Source organism: Myiozetetes cayanensis, unplaced genomic scaffold (genome assembly GCF_022539395.1).
Source record: "Myiozetetes cayanensis isolate MyiCay16 unplaced genomic scaffold, myiCay2020 scf23, whole genome shotgun sequence".
NCBI lineage: Eukaryota > Metazoa > Chordata > Aves > Passeriformes > Tyrannidae > Myiozetetes > Myiozetetes cayanensis.
Genome location: NW_026087445.1, coordinates 6,455,048 through 6,482,741, shown reverse-complemented (window position 1 = coordinate 6,482,741; position 27,694 = coordinate 6,455,048). Strand labels below are relative to the sequence as shown.

The 27,694-nt window shown below is 41.6% G+C and overlaps 1 protein-coding gene across 1 annotated transcript in view; it reads left to right on the top strand.

Moving 5' to 3' along the window:
- The first annotated feature begins 3,889 nt into the window (after positions 1-3,889).
- MED27 (mediator complex subunit 27) overlaps positions 3,890-27,694 on the top strand; it is an 84,189-nt gene continuing 60,384 nt past the window's right edge. Inside the window, exons 1-2 of the mRNA XM_050320265.1 lie at positions 3,890-4,115; positions 6,549-6,693. Coding sequence (XP_050176222.1) covers positions 3,910-4,115; positions 6,549-6,693 — 351 coding nt within the window. The 5' untranslated portion in view covers positions 3,890-3,909. The remainder of the gene's footprint in view (positions 4,116-6,548; positions 6,694-27,694) is intronic.

The following is a 27,694-nucleotide window of genomic DNA, read 5'->3' as shown; positions in this document are numbered from 1 at the left end:
TATCTGAAGTGCTGTCAGGAATGTAGCAATGAAGTATAAAGAAATGAAGAGGCTCTGGTGATGAATATCAGTCCAGCTTGCCATAGAAAAAATATCAGCATTTATCTATGTCATAGGAAGATAAAGATAATTTCTTATGATGTGAGTTATTTCAAATATTGAGCCCTGTTCAGACATGGCATGAGAGATTATCTGCACTTGCTATGAAGCCCAACAGCCACCATTAATTGTCTCTCCTGACAACAAAATTAATTTCTCTTAAATGAGAATGCATTTCTAATTGGGCACTTTCTTCCCTAACAAATTGTTTACAGTACCTCTGCAAGGAGTCTGAAGTCATCCCTTTGCTTTGATGTTGCTTTGATTAATTACAGCCCACGTGGTTCTTAGTAGCTGCAATTTGAGTCAAATTGCCATAACATACTTTGCTGTGAAAGGTTCATCTTAATTACACGCTCCCCAGCCTGAGGAGGGAACTGAACTTCTCTTGCTGCATGTGATGCCAGGTTGAGTTGTTACTTTTTCTCCCCCCCTCTTCTCTCTGAGGGAGCTCAGAGCTTATGTACCTTAGGAGACTGACAGCACCCAAAATGAAATTCTCTCTTTAGCCACAGAACAGCTCCAGAACTGGCAGTTCAGCACAGCCTTCCCTCTCCCAGCTCAGTCTCTCCGCTCGGCACAGAGCAGGAGCCAGGGGGGTAACTGTAGCATCACTGTGTTAGCACAGGGCTCTGCCACAGCTAATTAGCCAGGCTGAGAGGCAGGTTTATTAGCCTGGGCAGGATGCTGAACTCACAGCAGGCTGCTTCCCCGGGCTGCTGTTTGCACCTCTCTCCACCACACCGAGTTGTGCCATGTGGATATACCCCATATGCTTTAAATGTGACCTTTCTTTGGGGGAGGGAGATCGCTAAGTCCTTGAAATTCAAGTGGAGAGGATAAAAGATACCAGTTCTGGTGCTTGCTCAGGTGTGAATTCATGCCCATATTGAGCCACCCCAATGATTTTGCAGGAGGCCAAACTCAACAGCTGTCAGATAATAAGATTGTTGGATGTTTTGAACATCAGCTGTATTCTTGCTTCTATGTTTTATTAATGATTTTAAGGCAAGAAGACTTTTATCAGTACCTTGGAGATATCCTGATTCCACACATTTTATATCCATAATGCCCACTTCCAGTGTACCTATAAAGAAATTAAATCAGCATGCTGCCTTGGTTTGGGCAGGCTGCCACTTAGGGAATATTTTTAAAAGAGAGAAACATAGGCATGGCAATGCCCTACAAATGAGCACACCAAATTATGCAGTCTTTTCCTTCCAGATGTGGCAAAACAGGAGGAGAAATAACAAGAGGAATGGGAACTCTTGCTCTCTTCTCCAGCCATTATCTTTAGATGTTGAAGCAGAGTCTGCCTTAACTCCCCACGGAGCCAGTGGGGCTCTTAGTGCTCTGAATTGCTTGTGGTCTGTTTAGGGGAACTTGGCTCCTCATTTATGCAAGAAAAAGCAGATCCCTGGAGCAAAAAATGTGAATGCCCTCCTTTAAGTTTTTAAGGCAAAGCTGTGCTGTGCTCTTTGTTCCACAGGGGCAAGTTCCAAATGGTTCCTTATACATTTTTGGATTTGTTTTCAGGCCACTGTTTTGTTGTATGTTTAAAAATAGTAAAAGAACTGTCAAACCCTTTTACCCTTCCAGGTAGGATGTAAAATCAGAACTCCTTGCATTTGGGCACCTCAATGACAGGGATCTCAGAGATAAATAAAATAAATGAAATACTGACAGCTGAAAATATATGTTTAAAAATAGTAAATCTCAAATGGAAAATAATCATCCACTTCCAAGGGGAAATATATCAAACAAGTTACAGACACCTGCAATGTGCACACGAAGTCCAAACCTTGTAGTGAGAGGAAAAAAGAATAATGCAATGCAGGAAGGATCTTTCACCCTGCAAGTATTCCCTTATGACATAGTACCTTCTTGACCAATCTATTATAGTCCAAAAGAAGGTTGGTTTTTTTTTAAATAACTAATATTATAGATCTATAAACAGCTTAGGTTGCCAGTCTGGCTGAGATAGTCCTCTCTCTTCTGGCTCTGGCTGTTATTCTTTGATTCAGTGCTTTTTTACATAAAGAAATATTCCTATCTTGTTCCTGTTATCCTTACTAAGTGTGCTCAGCCCACTGCTGATCCTTTGAAGCACTTTGCTATCTATTTCACTGTTCAAGTACTGCTTCCAGGTTTGCTTTACCTCACTGCTCAGACACAACAGCATCACTAAGCTCAAGAGAAGAGGAACCGCAGCCCTTTCATCTTCTCATTCTTCATGCTAAGTAATAGGGTTTCACTTACCGATAACCTCTCATGTTGTCTGAGAACGTTTAATTGATTGGATGCAATTTTCAGAATCCGTCGTGTGATAGACAGAAAAGTGTCACTGAGTGGAGGGCACAGCCTCGCTTCACTTGGCCACTGACATCTCAGCTGTTCCTTGTCGGATTCATTTCCATTTTACATCTAAAAAAAGTCACCTCTGACTAAAGGATCTGTGTGGATTTTGCTTACTGAATTTAATTAATACCGTTATGAAAGGGGTTGTTATTTACTTTAGAAGCTGAGAAAACAAAAACCCCATCCTTGTGCTGCAGTTTGCTCTGTGTGTAGTGACTATTGGCCTGTGCAGCGCTTCATTTACTTTAGCTCTGTTTATTTTAGCTGCACTCTGAGGGTGAAAGGAGCTGTTGGTGGCATTGGAAACACAAGTAGCTCCTACAAAACCAAACTAGTACTGTTTAGTGCTGTGATAGTACTCAAACTTCACAGTGCTTTGTAAAGGTCGGGTGATGAGGGCCTGGTCCGTGTCCTGTTGGATTCAGAAGTGATCATGACTGAAGTATAGAAACACAGAATGACAGAATCACAGACTGGAAAGAACCTTAGAGATCCTCTGCCATGGGCAGGGGCATCTTCCCTAGACCAGGTTGCTCCAAGCCCCAGTTGTGAGAATGGAACTGTAACATGGGACTCAACTTGCACATCTTCAGTCTTCCCAGGAGCACAACGATGATGGAAATGCTCTCGCCTGCTTCAAGCTCAGCGCAGTTATTGCAGCAGGCGGAGACCTTGCTTGCCATTCTAAATGGTTTTGTTTCTGGTTCTGTGCCTGGGAAACACCCTACAAATCCACAGAGCATCCAGAGAATGGAATATGCCATATATATACACTTCATCATGGTCTGCAGCTTCCTCGTGTTCTCTTATCTCTGGTGACCAGTGATAGGACCCAAGGGAATGGCGTGAGGCTGTGTCAGGGGAGGTTTAGGTTGTGATACTCAGGAAAAGGTTCTTCCCCCAGAGGGTGGTTGGGCACTGAACAGGCTCCCCAGGGCAATGCTCATGGCCCCAAGGCTGCCAGAGCTCAAGGAGTGTTTGGACTCAGGAACAGGGTGGGATTGTTGGTAGATCTTGTGCAGGGCCAGGAGTTGTACTCGATGATCCTTGTGTGTCCCTTCCAGCTCAGTGTAGTGTTTGACTCTGTGATTCCGTGGCTCTGTAACTCTACGACGCTACGATTCTACGATGCTACTATTCTGTGCTTTGAGGTGTCTGGATTTGGCACTGGGTGATGTGATTTGGGCGTCAAAGCGGGTAGTGCTGGTGGACCGTTGGACTCGACGATCTTAAATGTTCTCTTCCAACCTTGACAACTCCGCGATTCTTGAAGGGGGGGGCGGGGGAGGGCAGAGCCCCGGAGAACCCCCTGCAGGTGGAAAAAAGAGCGTAAAAGGCTATAAAAGAAATAACTTGTGGCCACCGGGAGCCCCCGCCCCTGGCACTGCCGGACTACATTTCCCGGCGTGCCCCGCGCCCTCGCGCAGGCGCGGCTGGGGGGGCTCTTCCAAGATGGCGGACGGGGCGCTGAGCCCCGGCGTGAACCTGGAGGCGTTCGCCCAGGCCATCGCCGCCATCCAGGCCCTGCGCTCCAGCGTCACCAGGGTCTTCGACTGCCTCAAGGATGGGATGCGCAACAAGGAGACCCTGGAGGGCCGCGAGAAGGGCTTCATGGCCGCCTTCCAGGAGAGCCTGCACTCCGTCAGCCGCGACCTGGGGTGAGCGCACCGGGTTCTTTCCCCCCCCACAGTGGGCAGGGAATGGGGGTCCCGTCCCGGCGGGGTCATTTACACTCCCACGGGGGAAGTTTTTAGTCAAATAAACGCGAAAATGCCCGGGTTTCTTCTCCCCCAGCACTGCTCGCGTTGCCCCTTCGTGATGTTCCGTTCCAGAGTCCCCAAAGGGCTGGGTGTGCTCGCAGTATTCCTCGTTGTATTCACCTGTTTCTTGTTCTCGTTTTGCTTTAAGGAAGGAGCTGTCGGTGGGGTCGTGTTGGCAAGGTGAAGGCGTTCGGGTGCAGGGAGATTTTTCTCTGGTTTTTTGACACTTTTTTGGTCAAACCCCCACTTTTTTTAGACTATTCAGTAGCAACCAAGGGGTTCAAGAGTGACCATTTCCTACCAAAACTTGTCAGGCTGCAAAGTTAGCCCAGGTAAGTGTAGTTGTTTAGTGCCAGCAGGTGTGTTTTGTGTAAGCAGACAGAAACTGCTGAGGCTGAAGATGCAGAGGAAAGTTATGGGCAGAAGAGAAAGGCTGGTCCACCTCCATTCATTCAGCAATTTTGTTCATTGTAAATGAAATTCCTTCTGAAGACACAGGAACTGAGTACTAAATGTACGTTTGGGGATGTGGTTTAGCGGCGGACTTGACAGTGTGAGGTTTAGGTTTGTATTCAGTGATCATAAAGGCCTTTTCCAACCTGATGGATTCTGTGATGGTCCATGTGGATCCTGCCACTGGGCTGCTGGGTTGGGTTGTATCCCCCTGGGAGCCACCAGCACCGTCCAGGGAGGTGTCCAAGGCAGGGCAGGCACTTGACCACCCTTTCCCAGAACATCTTTTTGGCCTCCAGGGGTTTAGCGTTCAGGGGTTTGCGTACAGGAATTTGTTTCCTGCTGGCTGATGGGCCTCGCTGATTTTTACTTCTTGTTGTGGTGATATAATTCATTACCCACTTCTTCCCTTGTCTTGGGAAAGGTGGGGGATATCCATTCTCAGGAATGATGTTGTACCCAGCTCTAGAAACTTCTGTTTATCCCTTTGGTTTTTAGTTTCCAGGTTGAGGTTTCACGGCTCCTTCCATGGAAGCTGAGATGTTCCTTTCGTTATCCTTCTTGTCTTACTCTGGGATTTTTTGAAGGATTATCAATTATGACCCCAAAAATCTTGTTTCCAGACAATTCCGGAGTTGGACTTTGATCCTTGTGGGTCCCTTCCAACTCAGGATATTTTATAAATTAGCAAGGAAATACTCCAAGGTGCACTGAAGTCAATTCTGCCAGTGGACCTTTACACCATAAAAGTATTGACTGGGATCCCTGTTCAGCAAATCCTCAGTTATGATGTCTATGCACATTTATTTCGTGTATTCTTTTGACAAGAAGTTTTAAGCAGATTTGTGAGTGTTCACAGAACCAGAAAGAAGGTAGTCCATGAAAACCTGTAGGAATGATGATTAATAAAGAAGAATTTTGTGATAGTAAAGTAGGGAAGTTTCTTTACTGTCAGTTCTTACAGTTTGTTTTTGTAGCCTTCATTAAATGCAATTGGAGATATTTGGGATTTTTCTTTACAGAGATGTTCAGAAGTTGCTCTTTGAAGTGCCCGGGTCCTGCTTTTAATTTAGTGGAAGCTCTGAAGTTCAGATTGGATGTAACACTTGGAAGTCAAAAGGAAAGGCACCTGATTAGTCATGCCACTTGAAAAACTGCATTTTAAATCTGTGCAAAGTGGCCAGTCTTCCTTCTTCGGTTGATTAATGCAAGTTTTAAAAATTGCTTAACTTCTGTTATGATTAAATGTTGTGTTTGACAAATGAGATATGAAGCAATGATAGATCATTTCACAGTGAGGTTTCTTCATGGGAAAATGGTGCTTATTATGCTGCAGTTGAGTATTTTATGGACAAATGTACAAATTGCTTATGGGAATCAGAAGATTCTTCCTTGCCCTGAGAACCTGGAATGTGGATAGGTGCTTGGAGTGATCACAAACTTTGCAGGACCATCACCAGGCTTAGGACTGATGCCAGGTCTTGTGTATATTGATATGAGGACAGTGTTAATCTGGAGTGCTCTAATGAGGTGATGAGCCATCAGCCTGCTTGATGGTAAAGGCCATGCTAAAGTCAGAATTGTGGAGTTTCTGAGTGTCTGCATTGCTCAGAAGATGCTCTGGGTTATGAACAGGACCTGACTCTTTCCAGGTTGTCTTCAAAGACTCTTGACTTGCACTTTCTCTCCTGAGCTTCACAACTAACAGACAACTTGTTTAGGTAATGAGAGTGATTGTTTGTAATCAGATTGGGGAGGTATTTAGTATCACTGAGATACTAAAATAGAGTTGGTGCTTGATGGCTGCCCCTGCAGGAGGATTGTACAGCTCAGATTCCCAGATCTGACCTCACAAAATGCAGTTGTGTTTTCTTCCAGTGAACTGGAGCGTCTGAGCAACCTGGTTGGGAAACCTTCTGAGAACCACCCCCTGCACAACAGTGGGCTCCTGAGCCTTGACCCTGTGCAGGACAAGACCCCTCTTTACAGCCAACTTCTTCAAGCCTACAAATGGTCAAACAAGGTAACATTGATCTGATTTCGTTGTGTATTCCCGTAGCACGTTTGAGTTGTGACACAGCAGACTACTGCAAACTTGCTGAGTTTGTTACAGAGCTGAGAAGCATAATGTCTGCCTAAATACACTTTCAGGGGTAAATTGGTGTTTTAATTGAGACAAGACCTTGTTTTTCAAACTTCCAAGCAGAACAGTACATAGAAAGACAATACTTTCCATGTTTAGCATCTTGGGTAAATACAATATAAAAGTATATTGTGTCCTTGCATCTGGCAGTAAAAAGCTGCAGCAGAGGGTAGTGGGATACTGGAGCAGAGAATCAACAGTTTGTGTCACCTCCAAACTAGGGGTTTTGGATCTAGGAACCCTTTTAGAATTTTCCTAGAAAAATCTAGGAAAGAATCACGTAGGGAAGTCTTCATCATCAGAAATCCTGAAGCCTTTAATACCCTTGTGCAAGACAGCAGGAGTAAGCAGGAATAATAAATCTGAAAATATTTAGAGCATTAAAAGAAACAGTTCCACTTTAAATTATTTATTAAGCTACGTGAGCCAGGAAGACTTTGAAAGTTCACAAATACTTCATAGGCAAATTCTTGTTCTACCTTGAGCCAACCAATCCAATATTGTTCAGATTTAAATTAGAATACTGCAGTAAAGTTTGTATGAATACCACAATAATATTTGTATAGTCATGTTTCAGAATACAGATAAATCAGCAGAATTTGGCATTTATAGGAATTTGGTATGACTGGAAAGTGGAGGATAGGAAAGATTTTTAAGTAGAGATTTATTAATTGAGAAAATATTTCATGTTTGCTTCTGTTTCTTGCTGTTAGCAGCAGATTATTGGCACTGAAGAAAAAAGAATTCATATGCTACTTTCAGCAAAAATAAAAGTATGAAAACTTCTAACTTGTAATGCAGTTAAGTCATCAGGGATTTAATTACTTCTCTAGGTCATTATCAGAGTAAACTCAGTTGGTAATGAAATAGCTTTGACAGAGCCGTTCTGATGTCGTTTTTTATTAACTTAGAGTGTTACGGAGCTTTGGAGAGGAATTTTTTGTAATCCTGGCTTCTGGTTTCAGAAAGCTGCAAGTTTCAGTATCCTGTGAGTTCACACGCACAGTGAAATGTTGCAGGAGAAAGCCAGTTGATTGGTTGGTGGGTTTTTTCCCCACAAACTCTGATACTCCTGTTTATTGCTGCTGAGTTGCTCATTGCTAAAGACACTCCTGGAAGAAGTGTTATTTCGTGGCTCCTTTTGACCACCTTTTGTTGTTGTTACATGCCTGTTGTTTTCAGCTGCTTCTCGGGGAGGGTTCAGAAGTGCTGCTGTGTCAATGCTCTTCAGGGCTGCCTGCGTTGAATTTTTCATTCGTGACCCCTTCGTGGCTCGCCTGGCTTGTATTTTTGATGAGCTGAGATAAGGGCATTTTGCTCTCCCTTTGATTGTTCCTGCATTGCTGATGGCAGGAGTGGCCCCGTGGCTGCCAGGGGAGGACAGAGGTGGAGGAGAGTTCTGGGGCTGTGCTGCAGTTCCAAAAGGACACTCATGAAATACAGGGCAAATGAATACACAGATTTTCTGTGACATGTTTAAGACATGGAGAGACTATGTTAGAAGTTGCTTTTAAGACAATAATAAGTAAGGTTGGTAATTTGGTTATCTCATGAGAACAATATATGAAAGCACTGTTCATGTTTAAAAACCCCTCCACTTTGCTGCATTATTTTTGTCTAACATTGAAAGGACAATCAGAGGCCCGAAATGGTCAAAGAGACCCTACCCAAATACCAAAACACCAAACAAAATACCCCCAGCACTTCAGAAGTTATTTTACAGTCTGTTTAAAAGCTGAGATTTTCAGCTGGGCCACATATTTTTGCTTTGGAGATGAGTCTCAGCCAGTTTTTGGAAAATATAGTGGCAGTAACCTTACCAATATCATAAACCACATAAACCTATTTAAAGCATAGTGCTACCAAATTTGTTGTTGTTGTTGGTTTTTTTTGTTTTGTTTTTGTTTGTTTTTTTTTTGTTTGTTTGTTTTTGTGTTTTTTTTTTTAAGTGTATGAATGAACCTAAAACTTAAGCAAGTTTGTAAATCTGGAGGTGGATAATATCTACCTGTATGAGCCTTATCGTTATTGTTCATATAATAATAGCTTGTTTAGTTTTATTTTCTTAAATTTGGGCTAAGGCTTTACTAATCATTGTTCCTTGTGGTTCATGAGATGCTGAATGTTAGAATAGTTGTTTCTTTATATTTGCAGCTTTGTTTTGGTGTTGGGTCCAGCAAATGTCCAATTTTGTTCTGATCTTAGATACATGGGCAAGTTTTTGGGTTAAAGAGCAGCGCTGGGTGTTAAGTGTAATGAAGATGTCAGACATAAATAGAAAACATGTGTTTGAGATGGGACTGTTAATAGAGAGATTAGACTGTTAATAGAGAGATTAGACTGACCTGACACTAATCAACTTGTTTTATTTACCACAATTATTACTTGTAGCTGTGCTTGGGTATGTCTTGTGAGAAGACCCACCTTTAGGTACAGATTCACTGACCTCTCTGGCTAAGTGCAGTAGAGAGGGGCTGCATTTAATTGTGATTTCACAGCTGCTTGCCCTGAACATTATTTTACTACTCCTCTTAGCCACACACTAGTTCCTCCAATTCTGACTATCTTACCTGCTCCAGGAGCATGGAAAAGTGTGGTGAGAAAAATGAAAACTTCCCTTCCAGAAGTGTGTTCTCTTGGCAGTGCTTGTTATTTATTAGCACCTGCTCTCCTGATATTTACTTTCTTTAGTTTACCCAATAGTTTTGCAGATGGTAAAGTTGTCAGTATAATGGAAGCAGCTGTTTGGGAACACAACAGCTTGTCAAATGCATTAATTACATACACATGCAGCTGTAAAGGAACTTTCCTTTTCCAGGTGTTTAACAGCCCTCACCAAGCTATAGCTGAAAACACAGCAAGTTTATTTTACTGCAAGCAGCAGCTAAGTGGTTTTTCTTCTTTGCTTTGCTTTAACTTCTTTTATGTACCAGTAGAAATCCTAGAAGTAAATTACTTGGCTGACTGTGGGGTGCATGGAGACATGTAGTAGCCATGGAACAGTATTTAGCTCTACTTGATACATTTCTTTTCCCTTTCTCTTCAATTTTAGTTAAGAAAAGAGGTTATCTTTATTACAATTGAAGTGCTGTTTCCCAGAAGGATCCATATGTGCCCTCTAATGTAATGCTGAAGGTACAATATTAGATAAGATAAAAATGAGCTATCATTCTGCAAGGGTAATGCAGAGAGTATTATGGGTAAGATAGGGAGTTTGTAGATAGCAGTAGGTTTGGTTTTTTTTGGTGGACTGTCTCTGTTTAGTCATTGTACTTGAATTCTGCTTTTAGTAGTTATGTACATCTTGACTGTTTGGTTTTTTTTGTTGGTAATAAATATACTGTTGTACCTGAGCAGGTGAAATCTGAGCTGGCAGTAGCAGTCAGGAGGGTTTCTGGTTTTTGTGTGAGTGGCCTGATACTGCCTGGAACAGTCAGGACTGGCTCTGTAGTGCTGCTGCTTTAGCCCTCATTAGCAGGTGCCTGCTTCTTGCATTCTCTTGGAATTCAAGGGAAACCACCACGGGGAAAAGGCATCAGCTCTAAGTTTAGATTAAAGGAGATTTTAAAAGTCACTTACTGGACTGAAATACTGATTAAGATTTGGCTTTTTTTTTTTTATTTAAAATAACCTCTGATTTGTGACAAACATTGGAAGAACTCTCTTCTCTTGCTCTTCAGGACATTTTTGTGGCAAGTGCCGGCTTCTGGTGCTGTTTATTTTATGCAGGAGATGAGACCATCAGCTCATGAATAAGAGCATCATTTAATAAGCAACTGCATGTTTCTTGATATTTGTTCTCAATGCTTGGTGACAAAGAGGTTTTGTGGGGGAAAAAGTACTTTAAACCAATATTAGCTACTTCTCCATATATAAAATATTCAATGAAGTTTGTGATGGAGTAGTTGCTTGGTCCAGCTGCAGTAATGCTGGTGTTCAGAGTAGGTGCCCATTTTTGGGATGCAGGAGTGTGAACTCATTCTTTGGGTGGTTCAAACGTTGTGGTTTCTCTCCTGCAGCCTCAGTGAGGTTGGTTATTGCCAGGACTCTGCACCTCTGCATCCTCTCTGCCCTTGGCAAAGCGTTTGGTGCCCTCACCCCGTGGGTGCCCCAGGCAGTGTCTGTTCAGGTGTTCCCCCTGGCTCCAGTGGAACAGAAAGTCAGTGTGTTGTATGTCCATTGTGTGCTTGCATGGGAAAGTTTCCCCCCTCTTGATGAGCTGCTCTCAAGCTGCTCTCATGCCCAACGTCTGAGCTGTAATCACTGTAGGTATCTTTTGCCTGTTTGCTTTTATTTGTTTAACTGAAGGGTTGTGCAAAATGGACCAACCCCCAAACCAGTGCTCTGGAGTGACCCTTTCTACCAGACTGCAGAAACCCTGTGTGTGTTGGAAAACAGCAAACTTGGTCTTCCCTGAGCTGCAGCATTAGCAGAATCCACTTGCCCAAGTGAAAACCATCTTCTGCAAGTTGTGTTTCCTTTCCCCCTCCTCTTTGCAGGAAGGGATTTGTTTTCAGACTTTTAAATAATATTATTAACAGAATAGACGTGGGGAGAAGTTACAGCATTTGTGGTCTTGACCAGGTGATATTATTTTAATTTCTTTCCTTGAATTTTAACTTCACTCAAGTGCAGTGTTGTGTTCTCTGCTGTTTTCAGAGTTGTATTTGTCCACGTGCTTTACTCCAATTTCAACCCTGCCTGAACCTGTGTGTGTAGATGTCTGTGAGTGGTGGTGGTCTGGTTTTATCTTCATGAGATGGCACTTAAAAAGCATTACAATTGTATGTTTGGGAAGGCTGTTTTCTGCTTCAAGCAGAAGGCAAAAAAATCAACTTTTCTAACTTTATGACTTTCTGGGGGAGTAGAATTTAGATCACATTATTTAATTTACTCATCTGTGAGAAGATGATTTTGGCAACTTGCTTAAACTCTACAGTATCCATGCATTATAAATTTTCCAAGTGAACAAGCTGAACAGGAGCTGTCATAAATTTATTTAAAAGTAATATCCTGGCAAATACAAAATGAAATAAAAATTACTGTTGCTCTGCATGTGGAAATACACTAAAAAATATTTGGATTTAAATTTGTTGCTTCATAGCTTCCTCTTGTTTCTGCATAAATTCAAAATCGAACTGTTAAGATTACCGTTAATGAGTTAAAATGATTTTCTGTCACATGACTGAAGAGAAAAGGTATATATAGGTTTTGTTTATTAAATTATTTTGATGTGTTCCCTGATAAATTATTTGTATAAATTGTGTTTGTTGTAGGACTCAAAAAAAGAGAAATCAATAGAGTGTGTAGAGAAAGTCCAGACTTGTTACGACTGCCCTTGGTAGCTTAGTATTGATTAGACACAAATATTGAGTTTAATGACAATAAGTGACATTAAATGTTAACCATGATAGTAGAGAAACACTGTTGAACAGGAAAAAAAAAAAATTACTTCATCTTGATTGTAAGGGGAAGTGTTCATTCTAAGGAACATTAATTTTGAATTTTGGATGTACTCAAACATTTTGAATTTAATGTAGTTTTACAGTAGCATGGACAATGTAACTGAATTACTGTGTTGGCAGTTCTTTGGAATTTCAGGCAGATGGCCAAGATTTTGTCCTTTTCAGGACTTTTTTTCTGCAAAAATGCAGCATTATGATTTTGTGACATCCTGTTGCGTGGAGACCTGGCTTGTTCTGCTGAGATTTCATCCGCCCCAAATTGGGAAAGACGATCTTTCCATGTGACAGACGTGTGGCCTTGAGGAGAAACTGGGCCATGGCCACTGGATCTGTCTGCCCAGGGCTTCTGGAAGTGGCTTTTGGAGATCACCTGTGTAGGCTGGGATAGGAATGGGAAGGTTAGTGGTGCAACTGGTGCTCTCAGTGAGCCCTGAAAAAGTTACTTCAAGAAAGGATTTGACCAAAATCCCTTGGTTTGATCACAGAAGGGAACAAATGAAAATATAAAATAGGATTTGAATTGAAGTGACAAGTCCCTATAAAGTTTTCCCTGGTGGACACCAAAGAGCACATTTTAATCTGCTTTGTAGGAGCAGAATTGGTGCTTCCCAGAGGGAACTGCATTGGGAAGGCTTGTAGGGATTGCCAGCTGTGGACTCCTTTCCTGTGCAGATAAACCATGGGAATTTATATTCCTGTGACTGGAGAAATGAATGATACACAAACTGGTGTTCTCTTGTAAACTGGACACAAAACAGGAGCTGGGCCACTTGGATTCTATTCCTGCTTTTCTTGTTAATTGTGGTTGTAACCTTGAACAGGATGCATGATTTTTTTTTTCTCTGTGCCTCATTTTTCTTATAGATAAAATAGGATAATAATACTTAACCTATTTCCCTAGTCTAAATGTGTCTCAAGTGCATTGGGTTCTTTGGACAGAAATGCCTTGTAGATGCCAAGTATAATATAGCCAGTGACTAATGTTGTTTGCCTGGCAGTCTGGAAAAATGCCCTTTATGGGCTCTTAATTCCATGTGATTTTAGGCAAATGTTTTGGTGAAATGCCCTTGCTGTTGAGAATTACATTAATGTTCTTTTTTACTCTTTTTTTTTTTCCTTAATATGACTAGGAAACAGGTGGTTACCTCTCTGCTTCCAACTGCTGCAGTTATTAATTGCTGCTCAGTCGTCTGCCTGGAGAATACTGACTTGTATTATTGCAGGGTTGATTTTTAGTGACCAGCAGTGGCAGAGATGGCAAATTCAGGTGGTGTGCAAATTATCCTTGATGTTACAGTGATGAGGAAGAAAGTGTTTGTACCAGAATGAAACCATGAATTCCAGTACTCTACATTTACTTTACTGGAGAAGGAAGAAGGTGGGACATGAAATTTTTCTGAGGGGCATTAGGGATGGATAACATTAGTTATGTCCATCTTTTTGGAGGATGCATCTTCCCTCCTCGCCTGTGAATCCCTGGAATCTTCAGTTCTTGGACTCTTGTGTTTCTTTGCCTTTGGTTCCTCTGTTGATTTTGAACAAAAGTCCAACCCAGTGCTATCACAGCTATTTTATTGCTACCATGTCCAGCTGTAAAAGTGTTTTTGCCATCTAATAATCTGAATGGAAGGAAGTTAAAATGACCAGTGTCTTTTTTTTCCCTGTGCACTACAGAAAGATGCTATGGCAGGGGAGAATCTGCCACATTCTGCCTTGTGCCAGTAGGGAGATGAGTTGAATTTCTTTGATATTTTAGTAGACTGAGGGTAGTTTGTTACTTCAGGAAGAGAAGAGTGATGATGAGTAACTTTTTGCTTAAAAAAAGTGAGAAGTAATTACCCTTTGATTCTGACTTGTCTGCTACATGGTTTGAATGTTCTATATCTGTGATCTTCCCAGAGTTATCATAGTAATAATTCACTCCAGGCTGCTATTGTGAAGTGAGATTCTGCGTGTCCAAACCGAAACTGCCATTCTTACTGAGTTTTGTTAGAATACTTTGTTTCAAATGTGAAGCAGCCTGAGAGCATGATATGGTGATTTTCTGTTGTTGTGCCTGCTGTTTGTTGTTATTCAGCAGTATTTTTCAAGGCTCTGATCAAAATAATGCTGTAAGCAGTACCAGTCTCACTTTTCCTAATTATGGGAAGTGATCTATCAATACACACTATTATAAATCACAGCCCCCTTGTCAGCTGGTGGGAATTATTTAATGCTTTGCAACACCTTTATTTGCTAATGAGTGAGGTTTTTTTCCCTGTTTCTTTGATAGGTATTAATGTTCTAGCTGTTAGCCTATTTCAGGATGGAAATGATTGATGTGGCTCTGCTTTAACCAAAACACTTCTGCACAACTCCTGCTTCTTCCTCCCCTGACTCTTTTTTTTCCCCTCTGCAAGGACTCTTCATACTGGTCGTGGTGGATGGCTCAGTTATGTAATTTGTGTGTCAGTCATCACTGTATGATGTAATCATCAAGCCAAAGTGGTTAAAACTGCATTGCTTTGTTTTAATGGAGTTTTGAGTCAAGCCAAGCCACACACAGGCCCAGAAACGTGGGCTGTAGGTGAGTAACTCGTGGTACAGCCACTGGATCAGTAGGAAAGGCTTTACTTTTAGAGGCCGAGGAATACAACAAAGTCCAGCAGGAAATCCATGTGTTGTCTGGGGATTAATTGATGAATATGTAGGACTGCAGAACGAGAGAGTTGTGAGAAACCCTTGGACCCTGCATTCCTTTGAATTTCCAGTTTGCTGCTACCCCAGCTCTGGGTGCCTCAGACTGATTCTGCTGGTGATGAAAACCTGACCATCTCGTGGATGGTGTGGCCACCATGAAAGCACAAAGGATGTTTTCTCAGAGACTCAAAAGTTCTGTCTTGTTTTCTTTGAGGCAAATTAAAGATGTTTGTAAAGCATTCAGTCACCTTCATAGAAGGGCATTCAAAGAATACAACACTAATATAAAATAACTGATGCAGGTGATAAGCATCCCACTGATATTCTTTATATGGAAAAGATGGTTTTGTAGCTTCTAGAGGAAATCAAATAAAATGGAAAATTTAATGATGTCACCCTGTTGCTCTCTACTTTTATTGTTGTCAGGTCTTTTTGTGTGACTGTTATTTGTTGGTTTTTTTTTAATGCAGAGCTGTGCTCATCTCTATTCTTCTTTGGAGTTCTCTTTTGAAGTTATTGAAGTTGCCCCCTCAGACAGTTCACGGAGTGATTTGTTTGAGTTGCATATAAGCAATACTCAGTTCTTCCCCATTGTCTCTTAATCAGATGCTGTTGGTAATTGGGCTGCAAAACATGGAGATGGCCTAAAAGGGAGTAAAATTGAGAGTAGTCTGTGTAAGGAGCTGTTTGCAATCAGAAGTGCAGTTCTGCCCACGGGTTTGGTTGCTGCTTGGTGGAAATGTACATTTGGCAAAAATGTGGCAGCAGTTTTATACTCAACAGTTAATACTGAGTTGCTGATGTTGAAGGTGTGTAACCCGTGGTGATCCTTGAAATCTCTTCCCTCATGGGGAAACAATTGAAAACTGGTTTTTATTTTCCTGGGAAGGAAGAATAATCCTGCCCTGGAGGAGTGGGGCTGTTTTGTGGCTCTGATGCTGTGAGAGTTGAAGAATTTGAATAAGAAATTACAGGCCAGGACATCAGGACTAAGCCTGGGTAACTCTGTGTATGACTGTCAGGCTTCTTGAGTTGTTTCAGAAACATGTCCTGGCTCTCCAGGAATCTGAGTAGTGCCATGGTCAGGCAGGTTTAGGGGTTGATAGTAAAAGAGAGATCAGAATATGAACACTCAGTACTACTTGACTACTAACTCCTAACTGGTATATCTCTTGGTATGAGCTAACATTTAAATCTGCTGGAGTTGTAAAATCCTGAAGTTCTGGAAATAAAGGCGACGTACCAGTACATGTTGTCACTTCCTTTGCTGATACAAGATTAGCCCAGGCACGTATAACAGTTCATTTAATCTAATTTTAAATGCCTGAATGCAAAGCTGCCACTTGCAGAGGAAACAAAAACCATGAATAAAATCTTTTGGCTACTGACATTTGTTCAGTTACGGTAGAGCTAGAAAAAGATGTCCTCTGAATTAGTAAAAGCAGATTTAATGAAAGCTGATTGATTCTACCAGGTGCTAGTCTTTCACATTTTTGATCTTTACAGGGAAAGATCAAAAGTTTCTGTATCCTGAGCAGCATTACCTTGTTGTGTTCTTTCTTGGCTTAATGGGAAGCGTTCAGTCAGGCTTTGGAGCTACTGAGTGTGCTGAGAACTCAAGTTAAATGCCTAAAACCAGACTCTGTGAGTAATCTGAAAGGTGAATGGCCCATGGCTGCAGTTGCACATTTGCCTGGTGTTTTAGTGAGTTAAAAATGCATTTCTTGGAGTTGTACATTTTTTTAATAAACCCATGAATTGGCTTGTTCCCAGATACCTCTTCTTCAAAAGCCCGTTTACTGACAAGCTGACAGTAATAACTAATATCCTTATTAGTTTGAATTAATACATATCATCATTATGAGAAGTAATGACCATGTTGAAATGCTAAGGGTATTTTCAAGATTACTTCTGACTTGTTTGGAAAGCAGGGTCTAATGGCCACATCTTACATGTAATAAAATCACAGGGGTCTTTGATGTTCAGCGCTGTGCTTTGGAACAAATAGTTCTGTTCAAAACCAGCACCAGTCTCGATTCATTTTGGCTGTTGTATCTGGATTTTTCTAAGCTTCTCTAAGTGGCAGGGACACAGTATTAGAGGTGCTTTGTGTACTGCACGGGCCATTAGACACAAAGGAGTTGTGTCTGGATGTGACATTTTACAGCATGTTCTTAAATGGATGTATTTACTTCTCATTACGTGAAACTGCAATTCCCGTGGAAATCAATATTGAAAATACCCACTAAAAGGCTCCCAGGATCTGCAGGCATGCACAAAAGGAGCTGGGTGCACGTGCTGTTACCCACAAGTGGTAGGTTATAGTGAATTATTTTAATCTTTCCATGTCAACAGCAATTGAGTGTATTTTGCTTATTGCACCAGCCTGTTACTGCTACAGAAGATGCAGAGAATGTCGACTGGAGCAGAAAGAGTCCTCAGGTGTCTTTAAACTGTTTTAAGCTGCCCATGGTTTGAAAATATTCAGGAATCTGTGATATGAGCTGTTTGACATTTTTCCTATTCCAAATGCTCAAAGGAATAAATCTACATAAAGAGTGTTGAAATGAGTCTTTGTGACAACGTCTGGATCTCAGAATGTTACTGTATTTCTCTCTTTTGGCTGACCACCATGGTAAAACAGCTGAATCAAATACATTCCTTTATGTATAAAATACATTTTCTGGGGTTTTGACAACTTGTTTCCAGGTTTAGTCTAATTCGGTTTGAAACAGCTGTTCCTGATCTCTGCAAAACAGTTTTTTGATGGAAATCATGACATTTCTCAACTACTGCAGTGTTACTGGGCTCTACCTCGTTTCAGATGTTGGCTTTTCTTTATGGAAAAAGAATTCTTCATTCAGATATCAAATAAGCTGCAGTTAAAAGGATAATGGCTCCTCCTCCCTCTGAGGTTATCCCTCAGTGAGGGTGGATATGTGTTTCTGTTTTAGGAAAAAACATCCCTGTGTGTTTTACCATTAGTTAGATTTTGATTCTAATGTTCCCTGCCCTACCCATCTGCTTTCAGTTGGGTTCTATTTAGAGTCTTCTCTGCAGTTGTCTCTGCACTCAGACTTAACAAGTTCTCTGCTTTGCCTTATGCTTTGGTTTTACTCTGGAGTCAGATCTTGTATTTTCAGAATTTTCAGTGTAACATTTTCAGTTTGCTCAGTGACATCTCTTTGAGTTGGCTGCACTGTCTTGGTGACTTTTCCAAAGCTGTTTGTAGAAATTTCATAGATCACAGAGCTGTATGAGGCACAAGAGAACTTAAAACAAAATCTGACCTCTCGTCTCCAATTTCCTGGTTCTTTTGGACACCCTGGCATGTAATATAGAGTGAAGTTAATGACTTTCTGCTTAAAAGACCTTGCTGTCCAGATGAGTCTGTGAACACAAGTGGACTGCTCAGAGCACTTCTGATGGGGAGGATGGAGGTTTCAGGCAGTGCTGCCAAGTTTGTAACGGTGCTGGAGGGACGCTGGAGTTGCTGGGTGAGGTTTCCCAAGTCGCTTTGTTGTGCACGTCTTTGTTTTCCATCTCTAAAATATATAATAACTATAAAACAAGGGTTTGTGCTCTCTGAGACACCAGAGAGATGCTGCACACGAGTCACTGGTGGTTGCTGATCCTCACTTCCAAGCCCACTATGGACAATTATCATCCTGAAATCTCGTGGGTTATTTGTTAAAGCACAGTTTATCAGCTGAAATACAACTAACATCCAAAACGAAAGCTTTACTTCCTAAAGAGCTGTTAAATATGTTTCCCATTCCAAATTCAATGTTTTCCCTGGCAAATGCCTTGGGGTGTTTATAGTTTTCCTTGTATTTATTTTTTTTCCCACAGTCTAAAGAACCTGACTCGGGGCTGCATTAGGATTAAGTGAGATTACTGCCATCTTCTTTCCATTCCTCTTGTGTGCCTTGTATGAATACATCCTAATAACTATTGATATTGCATTCATCCTGCAAGAGTCGAAGACCTTTAGTGTCTGCTGATGCTGCAGTTTTGCTGGGGTGTTTTTCTTGCAAGTAAAATCAATTCAGACAAATCTTGGTAACTTTTACAACAAAATAAGATGACTATGCCAGGCAACCCTGGGAAGGTTTTTAAGTTGTGGGCATTCTCTTAGATCACATCCACGGGGTTGTTCCAGCAGAATCGATTGGTTGATCCACTAGATTTAAAGGTCAACTGTAATCACATTTCAGGAAGATGGAAGAAGATATAAAATTGCTACTGTGCTTTTCTGGGTCGTGTACCTGTTTCTGGTGCTCTTTGCTTTTCCCCCTGTATATCTTAATTTACTCACCCAGAGCATCAATACATAAAGGGCACAAGTCAATGCACTCGCTTTCTGCTGTCGATGAGGGAGCTGGTTAGTTGTTGTTTCCTCCAGGCCAGTACTTTCCCTCTGGAAGGGCTGAAGCAGAGAGGAGTCATCCACTACACCCTACAGATGTGGAGGGAACTAATACCTCTTCCAGGGAAAAGCCTGGAGGAAAGCTGCAGCCTGACTGTCTTGCTGGATGATCCACTCAGTTGCTGGAGTTGGTGCATCCAAAGGATGATTTGGTCCGTTCAAAGTCAGCACAAGTGGAAAAGAGAGTCACCATAACCCCCTTCACGGGGGACAGACCTTCAAAAGAACATCTCACTAGACGTGTTTTCTGCTCCATCTTGGCATTACACAGATGTCCATAGAGACCAGGCAGCTTTGCAATGATATGTTTGTAAATGTGGTGTTTCAAAGTCGTATTTCCATGTAATAGGCAACAATATCTGCATACTGAGGGGAAGAAATTTCTTGTTAAGCAGAAACAACTGCTTTGCCATATCAGGTTGTGTGAATTAAAAGCAGCAGGGACATAGAGCGTTGACCTGCTCCCTGTAAAAGAGTCCTGAAAAAGAGGTTGATGTGGGGAAAAAGATTTAATTTAAGGTAATAAACAAAACACAGTATTCTTCAAGTTTGTTCCCTCATCAACCATATTATTGCTGTATTCATTTGACAGGACTTTATTCACAAAGTTTTGCCCTTTTCCTGTGCTGATAAACTTGTCCTTCTGTGTGGATCTTCCATAGAACAACAGGAGGAAAAGTCTTTAAAATGGAATAGACTTAATGGCACGGGAACTGTTCCTGAATCAGGGAATACAGCATCACAAATGCTTTTAGCTGATCTTCAAACAAATTTCAAAGTAACTGTGATCTTTTGTGGCTAGTAAATGCATATTTGCTGATGATCAGGCTGTGGTAGGGGGTTTGTTGCATTAGTAGAGAGAGATTCTTCTCTTTAGAGTCTCTTTACCCCAAAATCTGTGTTGTAGGGCATGTTAACTGTTTTACAAAGGTTGTTTGTAGTAGAACTCCCTGAGTCTAAATTAACTCAGAGAGTACTGTCCTTAGTGGATTTTCATATGTGCTGCCTTGCAAAATGTAGCAATTCCCAGATGGATGCAAATCAGGGTCTGTGGCTTTTCTTTAAGCATCCATGACCTGCTTTCAAAGTAGACACGGACACAGAGCAGTGGCTGAAGGCTCTGCTTCATTGGGCTGAGGAGGCATTTACTGTGCATTTATTTAAGGTGGCCTTTTTCGAGAGATTCTTGCTCTGATGGCTGCCTAAATTCAGTCTTTGTTTTGCTTTGTCAGCCACTGTGTGAAGCCTGGAAAACTAATGTCTCCTGTTCACTACTCTTATGGTAAATATGGAAAGAATTTTTTTCTTAAATAAATAATGGACCAGGGAAAGTTTTCAGAGACTTGCATGATCAAACCGAGGGAGCAGCACACCCTTTGTGGTTTCCCCAGTGGCTGATGAAGTCAAGCAGTGCCTTGAGTGAACGATTTGTTTTTTCTTTTCTTGCAAGTCATTAAGTCTGTTTATTTTTTTAACCCTTGTTGATGTTTGTTTGTCTTCCTTAAAAGGGTATGTGGGGAAACAATGAGTCTTGTGAAGGGCAGAAGTAGTTCGAGCAGGGTACTGCAAATGCAAGTACTCATCTGCTGTCTGTGGTTGCATGTCACCCTGATCAGTAGGTTAGAAAGATTCTTGCAGGGACTTCAAAGAGGTTGAAAACAAGATTACATGACACGTTCGTGAAGTTTCCAGGCTACAGGGAATTGTCAGGCTATAAAAGAATGCTTTTGAGTGAAAGGAAGTTTGCAAAGTCAGAAAAACCTGTCAGTGGGATTGTTAGTGTCATGCAGACCGTGTGCTTTTTTTTCCCCCCTCTTGTTTTCCCTGCAAAGCCCAGGGCTCTGTATCCCTTCTTTCTTCACTTTGGTAATTGGTGCAGCAGATTGCTGCTTGGAATTAAAACAGTTTGAATATAGGATCCATCAGTTGCTAGTATAAAATAACCCTCAGAAATGGGAAAGAAAAATCCCTTTATTATCAAGAGTACTTAAACAAAGTAGATGTTTAATCAATCTTAATAGTTTGCTTTCTTGAAGAGCAGTGCCAGGAGCAGCAGTCCTGGCAGGAGGATGCTGGGACTGTACCTGCAGCTTCTGTTCTAATTCTTGTTGCACAATGTCTCAATCTTAAGTCTGGAAAAAGAGGGATGTAGCTGAAACCATCTTCCTTAAAAAGACCTTGCTTTAATTTCCTACTTGATAATTACTTTAAAGAACAGTGCAGAGCTTCCACCCCCATCAGCATTCGCACAGTGCACTGGCCCTGCACTTTGGAGCTGCTTCAGCCCAATTTATTCTGTTTTTTTTGTTCAGCTCCAGTTGCCCCCAGTTGTAATCTGTAACGACATGTTGGTGCATTTCCTCACTACAAATCTCACTTTTCTCTGCTTCAGGGGGATTTCTGTTGAAATTTGCATCCCAGAAGTTGTTGCAGCCTCCTAAAGAAACATCTCGTTTTCAGGAACGCTGATAGGGAATGTCATCGAGCAAACAATACCTGGAGATTGCTTTACTCAAATTCCTGAACTATGGAAGTTTTGGATGTGGAAAATACTTGACAGAAGTGTTGGGGGGGGTGGGGTGATGCTTTGCTGAAAGTTCCCTGGCTCTAAACCATATTGTCAGACTGTGTGCTGAGGGTTTTGGTTTCCAGTGCCTTTTACCAGTGTCAGCAATTGTGTCAGTGAGTTTTGATGTAAGAAAAATAATGGACATATTCTACAGTAAAACACTTGTTTTAATGGATTCTTTCTTTCTTTTTTTTTTTTTTTTAAATTAAAATAATCTTGTAAGTAAAACAGGAATGTGTCAGCATAATCTATAGCTGAGTAGCATCACCTGTCAGGGTGTGCAGGGCAATATTTCCTCTGTTAACTCCATCTACTGAGCTTGCCCTTTAGACAACCTGGTTTATCACAGGAAACTTGCAGAGGAAGAGGAATCTTACGTTTGGCTTCAAACCAAGGTTTTCACCTGTGCTCTGATTCCACAGTGAGTATATATTTATTTTAAGAGGTTCCTGTGGTCGAAGGGTTTGTAATGATTTGGCCTTTCTGGAAAGTTTCAGGTTAGATTTTCAGGTTACAGTCCTTGCCTGACTGGTGTATTGCTTAGTCACGATGGCCTTGAACTGAAATACTTCCAGAAAATTGTTCTGAGGTCTTTATGAGTTTGTCAGGAAGTCCTTCACCTGCTCTTCATGTGTGCTCTGCCATTGCCTCCGGGCATGTCCTCAGGGTTGAAACAGGCCTTCCATTCTCAACGAGCTGCTTGATTGGCCAATTTTGGTTTTGTTCCACAAATGAAATAATTCTGCCAGAAACAAACCCAGAAAACGAACCCCCCTCAGCTTGGCGACGCTGCCCAGTGCAGTCTGTGCCATCTCCATGGTGTTGAGCCTTCATTATGCAGCCTTCACTCCCCACACTTTTATTTAAAGCAGGGCTAAAAGTAGAACTAAATAGCTGACGTTCAGAGACGTTTGGTGTGATGCAGAATTGCTGGGAGGGGGCTGGGACAGGAAGAGGAATGCTGCTCCTGCCCGCTGGATTGAGCAGGGCTGTGGGAAAAGCTCGGAAGGAGCCCACTCTCTATCGGGGAATATCCACCAGCCGCCTAAGAACTTCTGTTTTGTTCTACTCTCATTTACTTTTCTTTGGTTTTGTCCTCTGAAATGGTGCAGTTCAGTTTGCTGGGGGCTGTTACAACCAGGCAAACTATTGCTACTGTGGCACTGCAGCATCCCTGTGCCGACTGCTTTTCATGGAGCCATCTCCATATTGCAGAGCCATCTGTTTTCCTTACTGTCCAGGCATTAGGCTCAGTAGTATAAATTACTAACTGCTCCGTACCTTCCAATTGTTCTGTTTGTTCAGTGTGCCAGCAGCAGAGGCTTCAGCTCTCCAGCAGGATTTTTTTTTTAAGTTTTCCTTGCTCTTTTTATTTTTTTGTCAACGCCTCAGGCAGAAACTAGAGTTGGGTGAATTGTCAGTCGTTCGTGTTGCTGAATTATTGGCTTGATAAAATGAACTTTGGGAGGTAGCTAGTGTCCTCATTTACAGGAGGATTTTGTAGCTGGAGAAGCGATAGAAACAAGTTAAGAAATCATGCTTTGCAAAAAGCAGTATTTTGCTCCCCCACCGCCCCAGTTTCCTTAAATGCAACACCAGTTTGTCATAACTGCTGGCGGGATGAGCTCATACAGAAAGATCCTTTTTGGGTCTGTCAGTACATGCACTGCTGAAGGTTTAAGGATACTTTTGGAAAACTTAACATTGATCAGTTTGTGTCTGTTTCAAAGTTGTGTTTGTCATGTGAAATTACCAGTCATGTAACAACGGGGCTGGGTTTTTAAATATTATTTCCTTGTCTATCTTCAAGACCAAAAATATACAGGTTGGGTGTTTTGGTTTTTTTTTCCTTATATGTATAATATGTTTTTACATTCTCAAATGTAAAATTTCAGGCTAAACTAACCCTTTGCAGTAGTTCTGTGTACCCATGGTAGTGCAGGATGGGCACAGGGAGTTTGCTTCTAGCCAACTCAGAACTGCTTTGAGGAGTTGCTTTGACCAGCCACATTTCTATTTATTTTTCTGATGGTGGCCACCCGAAGCAATAGGTTGATGTCTGCAAATTTTACTTCATTAATAATGAAGTCCACGAAGCAGTGAGAGGAATGTCTGTTTACTTGGTGCCTTGAACCGGGGTCCTGATAAACTGCTGGGTTTTGAGCTGGTAGGATTTTCTTAGTGATTATCAAGATGTAGAAATAATTAAGTGCAGATTTAGATGAGGATCTGGAATGTCTGTGGGTTAGGTGGGCAGACATTGAAGTGGTAATTGGGTTATTGAAGAGTGCCTGCAAGACAGCCAGAGCATGGAAAGCCAAACGTATGGCAGTCTCCTTTGAAATCCATAACCCCCAATAATTTATGTTTTCCTACAGCTTTAACTGTGTCCCACAGCAAGTAAAACTGCCTCAGTCTCAAAAATCTTAAAACTCTCTGACAACAGCAGTGCAAATTCCTGGCTAAATGATGATTCTCTGGTGTTTATCATTCCCAAGAAGCCCTTCCCCAGCTGTGTGGTGGCACTCAACTACGGCAGCACCGCAGGGCTCGTGTGGGTGGGGACGTTTTATGCTGAATCCAGCGACAGCTGCAAGTCTGGTCTTCAGAAACCTGGCTTTGGCCCTGAGTCCCGCTCTCCTTCCCCTCTGTTCCTATTTTGGGCCCAGTGAAGAAGAGAAGCATATGTTTTCTTGCATCAGCTACGTTGGTGTTACCTTGGGAGGCGTGACAAGGTCGTGCGTTTGAGTGGCAAAAGAGGAGATCTCAAACAGCGTTGGAGCTGTCTCAGAACTGCTTGTTTCTGGCCATGTATTAAAGATTTCCACGCTATACATGGTTAAATTTTGATTCCTGTAGGTATGCATGTGTTGATGCTACAGTGCTGCCCCTGAAATTGGTACTGTTATATTATTAATATTGCAGATCGTGCCAGGGAGGTGTCTTGCATTTAATACAGAACATCAGAAGGTTTGCCTACCCCGTATGAAAATCTCAAATTGGAACTGAAGATGCTATAAAAATTTAAAAGGAACAAGGTCAGCCTGAAAATTGCATATTTTAAAGAGCAGAAAATCATCTATTTTTTACAGCAAATTTCTTTACCTGTTAGTACCTCTCCACTAATAAGATTTTCAGTTATTAACACTCGAAAATGGTTTTAAACATGATTTTAATTGTAAAACCACTTAGTTACCATTCAGGTGCCCCATTAATTTGGGGGTTTCTAGTTGAGAGACACGAGAACTGGGCAGAAACATTTGGGTTCCTGTGCTCCTTCAGTGTGATCAAGTAAGTTCAATTTATTTCCCTCAGTAAAGAAATGGATGGCTCACTTTGCATCAGCATTTTTATTGATGGGGGGGGGGGAAGTGGATTAGAGGGTTTTTCATTATAGAAGACAAAGTTAAAAGCAGTAATTGAAAAAGTTTAACAAATGTGGGCCAATGCTGAGGTGGATGGTTTAAACACTCGTGGTAATTAAGCACTGGAAGAGTTGGAAAGGAATTGTGTGGCACTTGGCCTTCCTTGGAAGACTTGGAAGATGAGTATGTGTATATTCTTTTTTTTCTAGCTGCGTTTGCTAAATTATAAACACAGAAATAACTTTAGTTAGGTGAGAGACAAGACTAAATGTTCACCAAAGTTATTTTAAATTGACTTAATATTTCCTAGGAAGCTTGTGGAAAGGATCAGGTCCAGCTGTCCAGGCACTTAACTGTCACACCTCTTTTTTTCTTGTTTTTTTTACTCTGTTCTGTGCTCACTAACTCTGTGCCCTCTAATTTGAGGACTCCAAAACAAGAAGGGTCTGTATCCATGAAAACATTCTGTCCTCCAGAGCTTTGACCTTCATTTGGAAGTTCAGCATCTCCATTTTTAACTTGTTTTCAGAGAATAGCTGGCAGGATGAGCTTTATTTCCAATTAGTGGCTGGTCAAGGCAGAAAGTTCCAGTGAACTGCCACCAACTAATCCTTTATTTCAAGTGATGGAAGAGGGGGTAGAGATTCCAACCTCGCCATGACCTGGCTTAAAGCCTTTTCTGGCTGCTTCAAAGACTTCCTAAGCACCTGACTGCAATTATTATCTGTAGAAACTCTACTACAAATATAGTAAGTAGTAAAAACATTTAGTGTTCTTAAAAATCTGAGATTCCTCAGATCCACACCCAGCATGAGCAGAATAAGAATTGTGAAGGTAAATTTAACAGTATTTGTAAAGAAGCAAGATAAAGCAGGAAAATATGATAGAAGACATCTGAGAGGAGAAGTGTGGGCATTGTGTGAGATTCTGCAAATAACATTCTGTGCATGAAAATGGTGCTGAGTAACTGCCTCTTCATCCATGTGATCCTGCAGACTGTGGTAATTTGAGGTCTGGAAAGAAGCACATAATGAAAGTCTGAATCCTTAGCACAGGCAGCCTGATTTAGATTGGATAGGCAATATGAAGCATTTCCTAGTTAGGGAATTCTTCATTTGTAACCTTAATTTTAATGTCACTTTTTTAGCATATATAAAAATACCTGAAAAAACACTCCTTTCCTCCTCAGATACTCAGCGTTTCACCAAACCTCACGTCTCCCCGTGAACGGTGTGTTCCAGATGCCTCAATAAATACAACAAAAAGCTTTTGGGGAGGATTTCTTCCTTCTGGTTCCAGGGAGAGAGGAGTAAATGAAATAACTGACGTGCCCCCTGTTCGCTGTGGACCAGGTTTCGTGTGGAGTGTCTTCCCTTTGGAGAAGCAGCGGATTTTAGCGCCTCGCCCACAGCATCCACCTCCTGACAGCAAAACTTGTCAATAGAGAAGCATTCAGCACTTCATTATTTCTACAACCTGAGTGCATTTGCAAATTAATTGATGTGTGGGAGGAAAGGCATCTGCTATTGTAGAAGCCCTTAACTGTTGCAGCAAAACTAGAAATAAGCTGGTTAGCTGTGGGGAGCTGATCTGCTGTTGCAGGTGTTGAAGCCTCTAAAGTGGCATCTTGTCCTTTTTTTCCTGTTGTTTTTGAGATGTTAAAAAAAAAAAAAAAGGGAAAAAGAAAAGGTAAACTAAACTTCTCACTGAATTGTGACCATGGAAACAAACAGCACAACAAAGAAAATACCTTATATACTTCTATGGGGTTACTTAGCAAGTTGTTTCATATTTCTTGCTGGCTCAGCACCAAAAGAGAGTTTTAATTAGGCCTGTAATGAATGACTGGGAGCGTTTTAAAGGCTATTAATCTTGTGGTGTAATTGAGTTAATTATAATATCATTACAAGCTCCCATGAAAATAGGATGAAGTGTATTCCATTTGTTTTGCTCCTGAAGATATTTCTGAGGTCCCCCCCGGCTTCGGCTCAAATGTTCCTACTGCAAGTGTTCAACTTGTAAAAACATTTCATGTGACACTGCACCAAACCTCCTGTTGTGCCTCATTCCGGTCCCAGGCTCTCCGAGCTGCCCCTTTTCCCTGGAATTGCAGGTACCTCCTTGCAGTGCAGTGTGTCTTTCTCAGCTTTCCTTGCCCACAGTAGTATTCCCCTTGTTTTTTGTGTTTCCCATCGGTTCCCTTACCCGAGCGTGGCAGATGAGAGTAAGAATATGTGATCTATTTTCAGCAGGAAAGATTACAGCAGCTTTCGAACTGTTACTCTTTGTGCTGTGGTAGAAAAAAAAAAAAAAAAAGTATAGCAAAAGAGGTGTTTTTGCAAAGCATATGGCTCTTCCACTCGCTCAGACTGCA